Below are 17,530 nucleotides of genomic sequence, written 5' to 3' on the forward strand. Positions count from 1 at the left end.
CGGTTTTAGTGGATTCCCATTTCTTTTCTTTTTAAAAGTAATCATTTTTTCAATCCTAGTTTTTTTCTCATTCTCCATAACAACCAACTATTTCTCACTTTTGACAAAACTCGTCAAGTCTCTGTTAGTCCAAACAAAAATTGCGCTTAGGTAAAAACATGGTAACTTTTTCACGGGCGTCCTTAGAGCAGAGCTTAGAAATACGTTTTCATAAGTATTTCGCGAGTTTTCGGTTTTCAATTTTTGCGGTCATTATTTTTGTCTTCTGCGTGAAGACGCGTTCCAAGGAAGGCATTCAAAATCAAAAACAACACAAGCAAAAAATTCAATATTTTTCTTTCAATATAATTTTGACAATGGTTTTATGTGTCTTATAGTTTAAATGATTCTAGAGTTTATCCTGGATAAATTGTTTATGAAAATTTGAGTTCTGTCCGTATTCCGTAATTTAAATTTTGTCGCCGTATGACTCGGTCTCACTAATAACAAACACAACTAGCTTCCTGAGCAGTTGCGAGTGATCTCTGAGATTTGTCACTTCTGTCTTAATTCTGCCAATTTTGTAATTTGGTTGTTGTAACGGCAGTTCTCATCCACTTTCTAGCAAACCAAGTATCAATTTTTAAAGCTTTTTTCAGCTGATGGATTCTTTGCTTTGGTACTAGGCATTTTCTTCAGAGAAAAGTAATTTTTGGATAATTGCTCATTTATCTGTTTTTTTTTAATTTCTCACCACATTATCACACTAGCGAGGTTACCTAGTTGGCATGTAAAGTTTTATATATATATATATATATATATATATATATATATATATATGTATATATATATACATAATGAATTTCTCCCATGGTTAGCTTAGGTTTTTAACCGTTACGAATCCGCTTTCTTGTGAAATTTAATTGAGTGTTCTTTTGTATTTGCCGTTCTCTTTATTGCCGTCTGCCATATTTTGAATAATGACAGGTCTCAATTGCTTTCTATGAACTATAAACTATTTTTGTGAGTGAGCCGAGTTGATTGCTGGATTGTGTGGTGTCCTTACATCCTGGGAAAAGTTTTCATGCGATTGCTTCACGATCATTTTTTTGTTGAAATAGGCGGGTCTTTGCCGCCTATTTCTGAGGTCTTGTCATCACACTGATTATTATCCAAATTAATTTTTTCAAAAACTATGTTTTTCTTTTGAAATTTGGAAAATCTAATTTCTACCCTGTTTTCGCCATTTGTTAAAAAATGCAACCTTCAATTTAAATACTGATTTTTTTCTGAATTTTAAGAAACCATAATTGACTTTTGTCAAAAAAAAATTCCCTCGCATGCAAAAATTATTTTTAGAATCCTTTAAACGCAAACTAGTTGTTTGGGCAACTGCTACAGTTTCGTTTGTAACGAAAAAGGCTTGTTGTTGCACGTTATTTTACCCGAAAGAAGAATTTACCCAAACTGAGGTCACATTTATTTTCAGCGCTGAATCATAATAACGTTCATTAACTTTTAATCTGTCAAGTATAATGATGAAGTCAAAAATTGGAATGATCAGAGTAAAAAATCAGAAGAATTTAGTTACTCTGAGTTTGTTGTGAAATGCATGCCAAAATTGCTGCCTCTTCCTATTAAAGTCTTCCCCTTGGTGGATTGTATGGTGACTGTAAGGTGCCCTTACATCCAGGGAAAAGTTTTAATAAGATTGTTTCACGATCAGTTTTTCTGCTGAAATTGAAATTTTCAATTTCACAAGTATTTTGTCTGATCATAGTAAAAACAAGTTTTAATCTGTCAAGTACATTATAAAATCATTATTAAAAAAGTTTTTCTGAATTTGTCAGGCTTGTAAAAACCTATAAATGGACTCAATGTAAAATGATATAGAATTGAGTTTTCAAGTTGATATGCAAATGTAAAAATTCAGCTCTGAAATGTCCTGGGACAGGACTCCGGTTATACAAACAGATATTTCAAATGCAAAAAATATACTGGAGCGGTGAATTTTTAGCTGGGTTGGCAGACAAAGAGACAGCATAACAGCATAGATTCTAAAACTTTACCACTGTTTAAATTAAACGTCATTCATAAAAATGAAACATTTTAAGAGGCATGCGTAATTTATTGACAAAGAAAAAAAAGTTGTTTTTTTTTAAAAAAAACACAACGTAATAACATTTATTGCTAAAATATGCATGCGTTTTGCGCTGATTTTTTTTCACAGCTATTCACTGCAAACTTCTTTATTTAATTGACAAAATCGCGACCTGTCTATAACTTCAGATTGCTCCCGTGAGTCCAGTTAAGGAGTACTTTCGACCATGCAAGGTCACTAAAATGTTGTCTTTCCAGTTTTGAACGAGAGTCTTGTTTTGTTTTCTGTTCTACAACTTTCAGTTTTTCAGCTTTTTCAGATTTCAAATTCAAATTTTTGTGAAGCAAAAAAGAAAACTAAATATGGGCATTCATTTGCACACTTTACAGGAAGCAAAGAATTTTTTGACACTTTATCCTTTATTTTTCCTCAAAAACATTTGGCTTACAGTTTTTAGCAAATTCTGCGTTTGCTCTGTAACTTTGGATTTGCTTCAAAGGACATATTTTTAGTTCCATTGCATCTGAACGACTTAAAAAGATTATTCCAATTTTAGGGTTTTGCATTTCGAAGAGAAAAGATGACACAAAGTAGTTTTAGTCAAAAACTACTTTGTGTCATCTTTTCTCTGATTCCATGATAAAACGGAGTTGTTTCAAGGAAAACAGGGTTCCATCACAAATTTAGGGTTTTTGATCTCTTTATTTTAGCATGTGGGATGATGTCTTTTGTGCCTAATTTTCCAAGTTTTAGTTACAAGTAAAAAATTGTTGGTGAATTCTCCTTAAGCATGAATCTTTCTATTTTTGCTTTCGCCGAAGTTGAGGTTTTGTTGGATAACAGACAAAAAGTGATAAGCGATTGATTTTTGATCAAAATATTAGTACAGTTTTAAGCTGCAAGAAAATTTCAAATAGGGATATTGTAATATGAGCAGAATGCAACGTTTTTTTGCGGTATGCGAAGTAAATGAAAACCATGCACCTTGAGCATATTTTTTTCTTATTTTTGCTCCATTTGGATGTGAAACAATTATTGTTTTCGTTCTTTTTTGTAATCATCGGTTTTTTGGTTTCGTTTCAATATATAGGGTTCTTTCATTAAATCTCTCGGGAGCCTTTGATTATCAAAATCTAAAGTTCTAAATGGTTGTATTTTGTTTGTTAAGCAGTTCACAGAAAAAAAAGCGAAACTAAAAATTCGACCGGTTAGTTTGTATCAATGGACTACAAATTCTCACAAAAAGTCATTTGATATTTCTTTTTAAGGAAAAGCGCAAATAAGCTAATTTCTTATTCGATTGTTGTGAAAGTTATAATGGTTGGGTTCATTTTCTTTTCCAATGGAAATTGCGTCCAGTCACGTATTGATAGTTTGACGAAATTTACTGCAAATTAGAGTTTTGATAGAGAAAAACAAATAGCAAAAAAATAGCAGATGGTTGTTTCCGGCAAAACGGATGCACAAGAAAACTTTTTGTGCGTAATTTTTGTCGTTTTTTCGTCCGTGTTGAGGTTTGCATTTTGAACCAAAGATTATATTGGAGCCATGAGTTTTCCACAGAACGCAAATAGTGAAGTCATTCCATTTAGTTAATAAGGTGGGTCATCGTGAGAAAGCCTCAAAAACGCACGCTTTATCTGGATTTCGAGGAGTGTCTTCAAATTATTTGTGACAGTATCTAAAACAAGAGGGAAAAAAGTTTTAGTTCAAATCGTGTTTCGAAATTTTTTCCATTTGCTAAATGTATTGCTCAGACAGTTATCTCATCGACTGCTATTTTTCTTTTGTCAGAGTTCTACTATGAGCGTACTGCGGCACGCTTGCTGAAAATAAACAGCAAATCCAAGAAGGGTTCCTTAATAAAAATTTCAAAGAAGATTTCATTTTATGATTTTTTTGTCGCAGTTGTAGCATTGAAAGCTGAGAACTTATTTTCAAGATGTAAAAATATATACTATTTCAATTTTCATTTGATTTTGTTAATATCTTCCATTTGCCAAAAAAAGTATCATAATATTGTCAGTTACAGGTAAGGAAGGCTGTTGAGGATTCTTTCCTACTTCAGCTTCTACATTTAAATCTACAAGAGAATAAGGTACGATATTGAGGCTTGTTATTGCACGGTTTTTTTTACCCGAAAGAAGTATTTATCCAAACTGAGGTCACATTTATTTTCAGCGCTGAATCATAGTAACGTTTATTATATTTTTCAATCTGTAAAGTATCATGATCAAAAGTTGGGCAGCGGAAGGATAAGTACTCTCCAAACAGAAGGTAAGAGGTTTGAACTCGTGTACTGAAGTTGTTATTTGACAGAACACAGGTTAATGCGTGAAAAAAACTTTCACTGCTAAAAACCTTACATCTTACAAAAGTTTAGGGCTAAAAATTGCAGGTTGTGCAAATTTTTATCACTTACACCTCATTCATTGCTAAAATATGCATGCGTTTTGCGCTGATTTTTTTCACAGTTTTTCACCGCAAACTTGTTTATTTGTTTGAAAAATAACGCAACCTGGATGTAATTTCATATTACTCCCAAACCAAGTAAAAGCTACTTTCGAGCATGCAAGGTCACTAAAATATTTTCTTTCTAGTTTTCAACCAGAGTCTCATTTTGTTTTCTCTTCTACAACTTTCAGTTTTTCAGCTTTTTCAGATTTCAAATTTAAAATTTTGTGAAGCAAAAAAAGAAAACTAAATATGGGCATTCGTTTGCACACTTTACAGGAAGCAAAGAATTTTTTGACACTCTATCCTTTATTTTTCCTTATAAACTTTTAGCTTACAGTTTTTAGCGAAGTCTGTGTTTGCTCTGTAACTTTGGATTTGCTTCAATGTACATATTTTCAGTTCCATTGTATCCGAAAGATTTAAAAAGATTATTCCAATTTGGAATTTTGCATTTGGAAGAGAAAAGATGACATGAAGTAGTTTTTGACGAATAAAGATTCCATAATAAAACGGAGTTGTTTCAAGGAAAACAGAGGATTTCATCACAAAATTAGGGTTTTTGATTTCCTCCTTTTTGCATTTGGATGATTTCTTTTGTGCCCAAGTTTTAGTTACAAGTATAAAACTGTTGTCAAATTCTTCTTAAGCTTGAATCTTTCCATTTTGGCTCTCGCCGAAGTTGAGCTTTTGTTGGATAACAGACAAAAAGTGATAAGCGATTGATTTTTTATCAGAACATTAGTACATTTTTAAAATGCAAGAAAATGTCAAATAGGGATGCTGTAATAAGTGCAGAGTGCAATTTTTTTACGGTGTGCGATGTAAATGAAAACCATGCGCCTTAAGCATACTTTTTTATTATTTTTGCTCCATTTGGATGAGAAATAATTAATGGGTTCGTTCTTTTTTCGTAATCATCAGTTTTTTGGTTTCGTTTCAATATGTTGGGTTCTTTCATTGAATCTCTCGGGTGCCGTTGAGTATCAAAATCTAAAGTTCTAAACGGTTGTTTTTTGTTTGTTAAGCAGTTTACAAGAAAACAAGCGAATTTAAAAATTCGACCGGTTAATTTGTATGGATGGTCTCCAAATTTTAAAAAAAAGTCTTTTTATATTTTTTAGGAAAACTGTAATTACTAAAAATTGATTAGTAGCTATTTTCTTATTTGATTGATATGAATGTTATAATGGCTTGGTTCTTATTCTTTTCCAATAGAAATTGCTTCCAGTCACGCATTGATAGTTTGACGAAATTTACGGCAAATCAGATTTTTGATAGAGAAAAACAAATAGCAATCAAATATAGCAGATTATTGTTTTTCCGGCAGAACGGATGCACAAGGAAGCTTTTTGTGCGTAATTTCTGTCGTTTTTGTGTCCATGTTGAGGTTTCCACTTTAAAACAAAGATTATATTGTACATATGAGTTTTCCACAGGACGCAGTTATTGAAGCTATCCCATTTAGCTTATAAGGTGGGTCATCGTGTGAACGCCTCAAAAACGCACGCTTGATCTGGATTTCGAAGAGTGTCTTCAAATTATCTGTGACAGTATCTAAAACAAGAGGGAAAAAATTTTAGTTCAATTCTTGTTTCGAATTTTTTTTCCACTTGCTAAATGTATTGCTCAGACAGTTATCTCATCGACTGCTATTTTTCTTTTGTAAGAGTTCTACTAAGAGCGTGCTGCGGCACGCTTGCTGAATATAAACAGCAAATCCAAGAAGGAGTCATTAATAAAAATTTCAAAGAAGATTTCATTTTATCATTTTTTTTGTCGCATTTGAAGCATTGAAAGCTGAGAACTTATTTTCATGATGTAAAAATATATACTATTTCAATTTTCATCTGATTTTGTAAATATCTTCCGTTTGCCAAAAGTATCATATTATTGTCAGTTACATGTAAGGATGACCGTTGAGGATTCTTTCCTACTTCAGCTTCTACACTTAAATTTACAAGCGGTTTAGGTATAATGAAAACTAATTGCTGAAAAATAATTCAACATATCAATTTGATGGAAAATTGTTCTAATAATCTTTGGGAAGTCTGCTGTGAAAAAATTTTGCGACTAATTGAATAAAACCGTGATGAATTGGATCTGACTTTTTGCTAACCTTAATCTCCTTGACGTTAATCAGAACTTTTCGAGAACCAAGTAGTTTCAAGATCAATAGCCAGAATTTAGAAGAGATCTCTACAGAGTCAAGTAAATTTATTATTTGTCGTTCCCATCATAACCCGTATCATACAACATATAAACTTCCTCCATTTATGTTAAATAAACTATAATGAGGTGCTATAATTTCATGGGGGATGTGGCCATAATGGGCCAGACCCCTTCATTAAAAAAAACTGAACGTTTCAAAATCGCAAGTGAACTTTCCTGCAGTTTAAAATGAGCGCATGTGAGTTTTTCATCCTAATTTATTGTGGAGATCAATCAACTGAAGTGACTCTTGAGCAAGATTTTTTTAAATGAGTTATGGGTTGTACACCAAAAATTTTCTGTGTTTCATATATTTTTCATCATGTTGTTCAGTTAGTCTTTCTTTTAAAATTTGCTAAAAGAACTGTATTTCATGCGCATAATGATTTGGGGCCCGATTGCACAACTCCTTCATTACTCCTTCATTACACAACTACTTCATTATAGCGCTAAATTTTTTAAAGTACAGTTTATTTTTAAATTTTCCTGTGCCAGTGGTTTTTTGATGCATTTTAACTGTTTTTCTGGTGACCATCTTAACATTTGCAGTCAATCATTCTTGAGCAAATCAACGTAATTAATCATAAATGTACAATTTTTGAAAGAGTTTCACTATAAAAACTGTTACTGAAAAAATGGAGCCACAATTTTTTTTTCAAATTGATAGATTTTACGTATCACTAGATTTCATGAAAAACCCAACGCACTAAATTAATTCCAACTTTTACAACTTTCGAAAAGAAACTACAGCATTTGAACGACTCAACATGCTTTGTTTTTTCTTACAGCTTTGGAAATTAAAAAATGATCTTTCTGAGGTCAGAAAAATTTTTTCTTGAATTAGCTTTCTTGTCTCCGGGTCAGTTGCTACTTTATTGTAAACAAGGTATATCTACATGTATATATATATATATATATAAATATATATATATATATATATATATATATATAAATCCAGTTAATAAGTTTTTTATAAGTCGATTGAGGATTATTTGACAAAATAGGTTTTACCAAATATGGGTTTTACGAGTGTTGGCCAAACAAAATCCCGGTAATCGTATAAGGTCATATACGATTCTCGTTAATCATACAAGATCAGATACGCATTTACAAATTGTAAGCCACAATTGTGACACCCATTTCGCGTGAAATAGATTGGATAGTGATATCAGATCAGCTTATCCCGAATACAATAATGAACTCTCTTAGTTTTCGTTCAAAGTCATTAAAGAGATTATGATTCTCTCGTAATCAAACTAGAATTATAAATAGAAAATGATCTGTTTTAGGAAATCTCAAATAAGGCAATCGCGTTCAAACAACTTCTAAGAATATTTCAGTTTTTTCCTAGATCTATCTTAATTGGTTGTTTTCTAATTTCTTTTTGTTTTCTTAGCTTCTGTTACATATTACGCAAAATCAAAAAAACAACTTTATATCAAATTCCGCTCTTTTGGAAAAAAAGTTCTGACAATTTTTCGATCAACAAGGATGCGTTTTCAGCTAAAATTTTCGAAAAAAAATAATTTTTAAGAAGCCATTAAAGTAATCATAAAATGTGCGCTATTGTTCGCTTCGGCTCAGGATTTTTTTTCAGCTGCTGTTTTGTTAACTTTTAATTATGCATTTTCGCTTTGCTCATGATCTTAATCATTCAATAGACGTTCGTTCAGGTGTCTTGTTAACCGCCCTATAAACAGCTCAACATGTTATAAAATTGCAGTGATTGCGCCGTGATTGATAATCGTGCATGTATCATATATTATTTCCTGATAATTTAACACATTTTTCTAAAAATTGTTTCATGTTAACCATTTTAGTCTCATAAGCGGTTTATAATCTCCTACTAATCGAACAAATGTTATATATGATGTTCTAATTATCGGACTAAGTCATATATGGGTTCCGGGTAATCGTACTAAGAGCGTACTAAGAAACAGCGTACGACATTATGTGTGATCCATGTATGATTACTAAGAAAAAACCAACCAGGTTGGGGTTGAGCGGAAACCAATGAGTTATCCAGTTGCAGCCTAAGTGTTACCAATTGTTGTGAAGGGGCTGAGAAAGTTCCTATTTTTAAGACTAATTGTCATGAATAACTAGAGGACTTTCGACAATTTAAATCGCTCCATCAACCTCAATGTCTTTCTGGTCAGGCCACAAACAAAACTAACTTTTTATGTTATTGTAAAACATTTTTTTTTGTTTTTGTCTAACCGATTTTCTCTTTCAGTTTGAAAATGGCTGACATTTCCCTTTCAGTTTAAAAATAACTGACAAAATCTATTCATAAGAGTCATTTGCACTGACCTAAAAATTGTTTCATCAACTTCAATGCATGATTATCCTAGTCAAGACCGGATGGTTATCTCTCAGAAATGGTTATCTCTCAGATTCTCACAGATAGATGTTTATCTTCCTAAATTCGGCAGATTAAACCGTAGAATCTGCCAGAAAAAATGACAATATGGTTGAATCTGCCAGTAGACTGGCTATCTCGCAAGATTCTGGCAAAAAAACTTTTATCTTTCAAGATTTTGATAAAAGGAAATACTTCATTTGGGTTGAGCTGCGTTTCGACTGGTTAAAAATTAAATAACCTTTGCATATTGTTTTCTCAGAAAATTCTTTCCTGTACAGTTGCCTTGTCAATCTGATACAAGAACACAAAGAAATCTTATTAAAAAATGTTTAACAGTGCGTGATAGAATATTGCTTGTCCGAAATTTTCTTTCATATTTCACGTTGAATACGTGACATAATTATTGTGCCTCTAAGAAATAGAAATAATTACAACAAGCGCATTTCGTTACTTCATCAATTTTTAAAATACTTACACTAATTATTGAGAGCAAAACAAAACTAGTTCAACTAGCGTTATGTTGCTGCTCAGTAAACTTGCATAAAAGAATTCCCAGATGCGAATCAGCTTCAAAAGTGTTCTCAGAAAAATTTTCATATTAAAGGAATCCTGCAACAAAACTTATCTATTTTTAATCTGACAGACACTAGTTGTCTTAAAAGATCAAAGCACAAAAATGTTTAAATTGTAATAATCTGGCAGAAAAAAAGTCATCTTGTAGGAAAAATGTTATCCTGTGGTTCTCTGACAGAAAAAATGTTATCTTGTACGAATCTGGCAAAAATTGGTTGCCCTGTAGGAAACTGCCAGAAATTTCTGTCGGAGGATGCAACGTCTTATAAGAGTCTGGCAGAATCTTCCTGATTCGTACAAAAAAACCATCCATTCTTGACTAGGGCAGTAGTTTTCCCATATTTTCGTAATTGGCAGCTTGAATTGTACGAGAACAATAAGCGAAAGAAAAAACTGAGTTTTGTTCGGATTTGATTAATTCTGCAAAACAAGATAGTGTGGGTTGGAATTTGATATATAAACTCATCTTCTGAAAAACCTACTAGCTGACTCACCAGTACTTTTCAGGCTAAAATTTTAGAGAAAAATATAAGGTTTACAGTACCACCGGTTTTTTTGTAATTTTTCTATACTAATTTTGTGTTTAAATCGGATTCAGTGAATTTTGTGGTGATATCTATAGGTGGAACTCTAGGATGACTACAAGGTTTTCATTGATGAAATCTACGTTTTCGCTACTAAAGCGCCAAAAAAGCTAATTACAAAAGCGTTGGAAATATGTCTGAAAATTAGAAAGCTAAAGACATTTTGCTAAGCACGACTATTCATCACGCTTCGAGGTTTGGCAATATATGTACGTAAGAAATGCGGTAGAATGCGCCAAAATTACATAATTTTCATCGCGTATTTTACATCTTTTGCGTTGAATGCGATGAATTGCGTTGAAATATTTAATTTAACCGCATTCAACAAAATTCTTACAAACAAAACAAACTTCCGGCAGGGGTTTGTACCTCTCGCCTTCTGCATGTCTACAATTTTTTATTCAACTGCGCCATCTGTCACTCAATTTTACGCTATTTCTTGTGAAACTAAAACAGATGAAATAAAAGTTGGAAAACAAATGCTGTGATTTTTTGTAAGAAAAGCGGTGAATTTTTGTAAGAATTTCGGTGAAATGCGGCGAATTATTTTTTCCACCACATTCACCGCGTTCACTGCATTTATTACATTAGGTTATCACAAAAGTCGATGCGGTGATTTTTTGTAAGAAATGCGGTAAATTTCATGGTGAATTTTTGTGAGAATTGCGGTGAAATGCGTTGATTTTTTCCCCCGCATTCACCGCATTTCTTACAAAAAATCACCAAAAAACAGCAACCTGTGTTCGAGCATTTTTTTCACTTTGTGCTTTTTGAAATTTATACTGTTGCAGCCTCAACGCAGTAGTAGTCTTGTCAAGGTTTTGGTAGCAGATATTTCCAAATGATAACCCTATAAGTTATGTTTTAATAAGTGAACCCGTTACCTCTTAACTTTGCATTACATCATGGGAATATGAAATTGATCTTACCTTATAAGTCAGTTTGACCCTGAATGCGAGGAATTTCTTTGAAAGTTCGGCAGAGGTTACGGGATTATCCAAAATCAAAAACAATGCTCTCTAAAAATACACTTGTTATCTACAAATCATACGACAATTCATCAGCCAAGATGTCATTTGTTAATTCTTCTCTTCAGAAGTTGTTCTTCTTTTAAGCTACAACGAAGGTTATAAAGATATCAGTCTTGTAAATCTGTTTGATTTGACCTATCAGTCAGAATTATTCGAGCGTGATTCTGTTTGCATTCTGAAATCTTGTAATCTTTGTTTGATTTTGTCAGAGTTGACTTTCAAACCATCATTTGTAATTTCATTCAGAGTTTGATTTCAATTCAAATCAGTTGTGTAGTTACTCTTTTAGACTATAACCAAATAAATCACCCAAAATAAATTCTTCCAATTCTTCACTTTGTTATAGAAATTAATTTCAGATCTTAAGATCCTTCAAACAAATCTTGTTCAACTTTTGATCACAATAACAACAAGCAAAAAAAACAACAAAATGCCTGCCATGACAAATGTTCAAAGTGCAATCAACAGCATCAAAAAGACGCTGATGGGTAAGAATCCTTTTTCATTAATTCACTTTCAAAAATCGATTATAATTTTCTCTTTTTTCCTTTAATTATAGAAACGGGACTGGGTACTTCATATATAACTGAATAGAATTTTGAATCGGTAAATATCTTAAAATTTAAAGCCATGTTAGTCTGAGAGGCAAAAATTTAAATTTCTCTGCTTCAAATTTATTGTCATTTAATTTATTTATGGTTTTGTGTAAAGAGTATTTTAATCTTAAATAAAAATTGTAAAAATATTAATGTTTCTGATCGCGAGTATAGTGAAACAGAAACTGCTAACTCATTCTGGGAATTTGAAAAGTGCTGAACTCAAGGAGGCACACAGGAATTTTGGAAAAATAGAACACATAATAAAGTGTTAAATCAGCATTGTTCAATCTTGCGACCCCTAGTTATCTACAGTGTGGTTACTAAAACACAAGAAAACTTTTAAAGCAACACGTAGCTAGTAAACTAAAGATTCTGATTAGGTGTTCAGTCCCAATGCCACCCAAAAGCCACACTATGAACAGTAACTTAGAACAATCCTATAAATTAAAATTAAGTAGAACCTTAACATTATCTCACTTCATTCCTAAAAAGAACGGTGTGAAACTTGCGACTTGATGCAAGAAGAACGTTGCGACTTGTTGAATATGTTTGGGCTTTTTTAATATCACAAGCTAGTACTGACTTTCCTATTAACTTTTTCACTCTCGCAACCTAATCAAAACAAAGACTAATTGAAAAATGTGGTTGATTCCAGACAAGCAGCTGGTGCTGTTCCTGGACTACGATGGAACCCTTGCAGAGATCCAGAGCGAGCCAGACAACACCTACATGACCAAAGACATGAAGAGGGTTCTGACTGATATCAGTGAGCTGGAAGAGGTCATCGTAGTCCCAATCAGTGGAAGGAAAACCGAGGATGTCCGGGATAGGATAGGTGAGTGATCGGATCTCTGAGACTTCCTTTCGTTTTCAGTGGTCAAATATTAACCACAATGTTCAATTTTTAACACGACTGTTTCCCTAAGTCATGACGAACATTAAAATGATGGCCCTGGTCTAGCCACGAAATTCATTATTTTGCAAAAAAAAATATTTGAATTTGGGCTAAAAAAAATATTATCCAAATGTTCTGATTGAAAATTTAACAAACAAGATAGGACAAGCCTCGCACTAATATTAATTAGCAGTTGATGTTAACAAATTTCTCTTTCTCTTGTGTCTATTAGATCCGTTTTTAGTGTTCTGCTTTTAATATTAAACCGTTCTGTTTTGTTTCACAACTTTCCAAGATCTAGTATCTAACATATAGATCTAGAATTTAGTATCTAGTCTCACGTATCTATTTCTTGGATCTAGAGTTTGTTATGATATAGTAACATATTGCAAATATGCTATTGGTTACAGGTATCAAAGACATAGTATACAGTGGCAACCATGGACTGGAAATGAGTCTGAATGGAACTGGAATGTCCTACAACTTGGAGGATGAGGAACTACTTCAACTCAGGACCTGCATCAAAAACATCATCAAGGAACTCAAGGAGAAGAAACTGGGAAAAGAGGTATACTGTCAATTGAAGTTTTATATCGCTTTATGCAGGAACTTAATCTTTAGTCATTGCTATTGATTATTGAGATCCCAAATAAGGCCCGAATAATTTTGCAAGAATTTCTCATTACAATTCAATTTCCTGCAATTATATAAATCAACAAAACAGCAAATTAAACATCATTGAAGCAAATGGTAAAAATTGGTCAAGAATGTGTTCGAACTACATATTTTTAAACAAAAATTCAACTTTTGCTAAACGACGAACAGGAAAAAGGCATTTCATACTTTCAGTTCACTTGCAGTATTTTTTCTCCACTTCAAGATAGAAAATTTCATGCTCAACTTTTTTCACCACAATTTTTTAGAACCGCATATCGATGCCGAGCGAGAACTTCGACTCATAAAAAAACGCACTTCAAAACTAAAACGCATTAAAATTGCAGTTTTAAACGCCATCGTAAAAAAAACGCTTCTGAGGGTCGAGCCAAATGGAGCAATTTGATTGGCTTATTCCTGGATTAGTCTTTTATCAGTAGTATAAGTATTGCTCAAGGTCAACACGCCCCTTTCACATTACTTCATTCATTGTAGATAGTATCTCATTCACAAAAACCGCTCGGTCAAATACCATGACAGATAGAGTAATTCAAGCAAAGTTACACCTTAGCCGACCTGCTTTTAAGCCGAAAATTAAATAAAGTATAATGTATACCAAAGATGGATACATTTTTCTCAAGTTATTGAATTTATAACAGTGACTTTTGCTTTATCGTAACCACCAGAAAATCAAGCATTACCAGAAGAAATCCCTGCTGTGTTTATAGTTCGGCTTAGCCGATGGGTAGGCTAAGAGACGCCAAACCGGTGCAAATCAAAGCAATCATGACACAAAGGAACAAATATGATTTTCACGCATGAAATGCTTCGTTACGTAATTTGTCAGACGATAAAACTCAATAAGCAGTTATAAACTTCAAATTTGAAAGTTAGTCAAATTGGAATTCCGAAATTAGGGTGGGTCATAGTAATTCTTTCAAGCAGTTTAAACTATCCCCCTGCTTATCGAAGAGTGAACAGACATTTGTCGAATTTATAAAGAGGATTTTCAGAAGTTACACCCTCCGAAGGGCGTTATTTGAACACGTCGGCAATATTACCGCCGACATCATACATTACCAGAAACAAAAATGTTTCACTCTTTAGGGGTAAAATTTTGTCTCAGCTTAATAAAAATGATATGAGCTTTAGCAGCGATTTAAAAAAAATAGACCAAATGTTTTGTTTTTTCAAACACTTCGAATAAAAAATTCATGATAAATGATGTTTATTGTATCGAGAGAAAAAATAGAAATTAGATATTGATAGCAAGCTGTTTGAAATAAGTACAAAGTCACATGGTTTAATGATAGCCAAAAATCAGATTTAATAAAAAATCTGATCCGACTTAAAGTTACGCCCGATTTTTTTTCCTTTTCATTTTCCTTTAATTAGGAAGCTTTCACTTGATGATCGTATGATGTTCATGTTGTTTAGGTGGGTGGTAACATTGAAGATAAAGACACAGCTATGACCTGGCACTTCTTCAACGTGGCCCCCAATGAGGTTAAGGAAACTGTGGGAAAAGCGTGTGAGATTGTGAGGAAAAATGGACTCCCAGTATTCGATGGGGAGGGGTGTATCGAGGTACGCTTAGTTTTAACATTAACTCTGAAATTGGTGATGGCTATTCTTAATATGCGTTGCTAAACATTAACAGTTACTCAATAAACTAATAACGTACAGATAAAAAAAACTTTAGGCTATATTCTAATCTTCAGAAAAAAAGCCAGTCTTGCAAACTTTTCACACAAAAATCAATGTAATTATCGAATATTTTTTAATTTCCACTTAATGTTTTGAGTTTTGCACTTATTAACGTTCAAAAAACGCTTTAGATTTTAATTTTATTACCCAGAGCAAAATGTCACGTTTATTCATCATATTTAGAACTGTTTGTTCAATTTTAGGTCAGACATCCTAAAATCACCAAAGGAGACGCCATGAAGAAAATCCTGAGCGAAAAACTGGGCGAAAGCTGGTTCGAAACCCACTGGGCTATTTTCATCGGAGACAGTTCAACAGACGAAGAGGGTTTCGCCACTCTTGTCAAAGACAACGACTTCCGAAGTGATTGCGTCACATTTATCAAAATCCAAACCGACAACTCAAAACCCACAAGAGCCAAACACGTCTTCAGTGGACCCGATGATGTTTATTCACTTCTATGCGCTTTGAACAGCCATTACGCACCTGACCAGATTGTTAATTAACTTATTATAAACGGAGATAAATAATAATATTGCCAACCCCACTTTCTATATTTGTTTTGATCGTTTACTGTACTAGTTTCTATTTTTTGTAGCAAATAGTAGCTTTTCGTAAGAAAATTTATTTTTGTCTCAAAAAAACGTTTTGTCGTGCGACTGCCCAAAGTTTATTGAATTTGTCAAAGGTGACAAAACCCAATCAGGTGAATTTTTGATGTAGTTCGTACCTGTCAAAACTCAGTATATGACAGGATTTTTTGTAAAAAGAATATTGCAATGAAGGAATGAATGAAGCTCAGGGCCAGACATGTTCAAGGACCGGACAGAAAGAAAAAAATTACACGAATTTGTCTCCTTAGAACTATGTTATCTCTGTGAGAATCTTACAGCAACAAAATTACAGAATGTGTGTTCTCCACCAATCACAGACTGAGAAGGCTTTATTCTTTTTCATATAGCGCTAGCACGCCTAACAGTATAATAACAATACTCTTTTCAGTATATTAAGTAATTGCACTTGCACTATGTGTATACCATTGACTTCAGAGCTGCATACCTTTACCAGTGTTATCATTGAAGTTTATCTTCAGTGCTTTACAGAATCGTTTCGTCAGAGAGAACTAGGAAAGCCCACTTCGAGCGCAGAAATAAGTAGCCCTCACTTTTATCCTTTAAAAACGTAAAAGGAGACCACGTTGGGGCTGCCCTAGTCTCACTTTTGTCTGGTTTTGAATAAGTAGTAGTGCACAGAAACTGTTTTATACGAAACGAGACACACACAGTTTCACTTAGCATGTTTAATATATTTTGCAAATACTGCTTTCTCTGGAACTTATAGTGGTCTAGTTAGTTGACTCTCAGCTGTGCTTGAGAGACAGCTGATCTGTTTTTTTGAGCACATGATCGATTGCTGAACGTTTGCAATTTTGTTTGAGAAACCACAAATTTCAAAACTGTTGATTATTTCGAGATTCAAGCATTTTCAGGATTACATGTTTTAGAGGGCTCAGCTTAGCTCAGCTATGTAAACTTAAAGTAAATTCCATATGACTTTTATTTAAAAAAATTTCTTTTCAAATATCAATTAAACTTCAAATTATGAAACATATAAATAACAGTCCTCAAATCAGTTCAACTTAAAAATTGTTTTCTGTACAGATAAACTTCATGTACACTGCTTTAATCACATTAAGTCAAGCATTTACGTTTCAAGTGTGTACCCGAAGTTCCAAGTTTCCCGTCTTTCAACCATGACTCTTAAACATGTCAATTGTTTTGCTATCGAACTATAAGACATTGGCATCATCTATTGAAACAAAAACAGTGGCTCGTATTTTTATACCAAATTTGCGATAAGAGATCTTTTTTTACCGAAAGTCTTTTGAATGTACAAGTTGGCAAAATTGATGTAATCAGACATTTCTTATCCCGTGTTTTTCAAAAAAAAATTAAATAAAACAAGACAAAGCAGTATTGATAGTAGACCATTGAATGTTTGGGTTTTTCCCAACAGACCACCATGAAAATATAGCCCCCATCATGGTATATTTAACATGATTAGGGGGGCTATAGGTTATCTGACCACTAAGCTGGGGGGGGGGGTGTAATGGGAAAGACCCGAATATTCTTGGTAGAATTGATTCCAAAAATGCTGAATAATTGGTTGATAAAAATAGTAATGGTCAGTTAACAAGAGCTTTCAAAATCCTTCTGCAAATAAATACGGTGATCAAAGATAATGTTCTTCATTTTTCTTTTGGAAATACAATTGTGAGGCAGATGGTGTTTGAGATTTCTTAGTAGTGGATATCCGTTTACAAAGAAAAGAAAAAATAGGCGAGCAACGAAAAGTTTTCTCCTCCCCATGACAAAAG

General features: G+C 33.2%; 1 protein-coding gene across 1 annotated transcript; it reads left to right on the forward strand.

Annotated features, from left to right (window-relative positions):
• The first annotated feature begins 11,528 nt into the window (after nucleotides 1–11,528).
• On the forward strand, nucleotides 11,529–15,791 carry LOC142354064 (uncharacterized). Its single transcript, XM_075406338.1, has 5 exons — nucleotides 11,529–11,786; nucleotides 12,553–12,732; nucleotides 13,203–13,360; nucleotides 14,884–15,033; nucleotides 15,357–15,791. Exons 1-5 carry the CDS (start codon nucleotides 11,729–11,731, stop codon nucleotides 15,657–15,659), a joined length of 849 nt encoding a protein of 282 aa, XP_075262453.1. The 5' UTR covers nucleotides 11,529–11,728; the 3' UTR covers nucleotides 15,660–15,791.
• The last annotated feature ends 1,739 nt before the right edge of the window (nucleotides 15,792–17,530 follow it).

The sequence above is a fragment of the Convolutriloba macropyga genome, chromosome 15 (genome assembly GCF_964194025.1).
Source record: "Convolutriloba macropyga chromosome 15, txConMacr16.3, whole genome shotgun sequence".
NCBI classification, from domain to species: domain Eukaryota; kingdom Metazoa; phylum Xenacoelomorpha; order Acoela; family Convolutidae; genus Convolutriloba; species Convolutriloba macropyga.

Excerpts from the sequence above, each read along its gene's own strand:
- LOC142354064 (XM_075406338.1), top strand. The coding sequence starts at position 11,729 with ATGCCTGCCATGACAAATGTTCAAAGTGCAATCAACAGCATCAAAAAG. Across the intron at positions 11,787-12,552 it reads CATCAAAAAGACGCTGATGG|ACAAGCAGCTGGTGCTGTTC; the intron begins GTAAGAATCCTT and ends GGTTGATTCCAG. Across the intron at positions 12,733-13,202 it reads GGATGTCCGGGATAGGATAG|GTATCAAAGACATAGTATAC; the intron begins GTGAGTGATCGG and ends TATTGGTTACAG.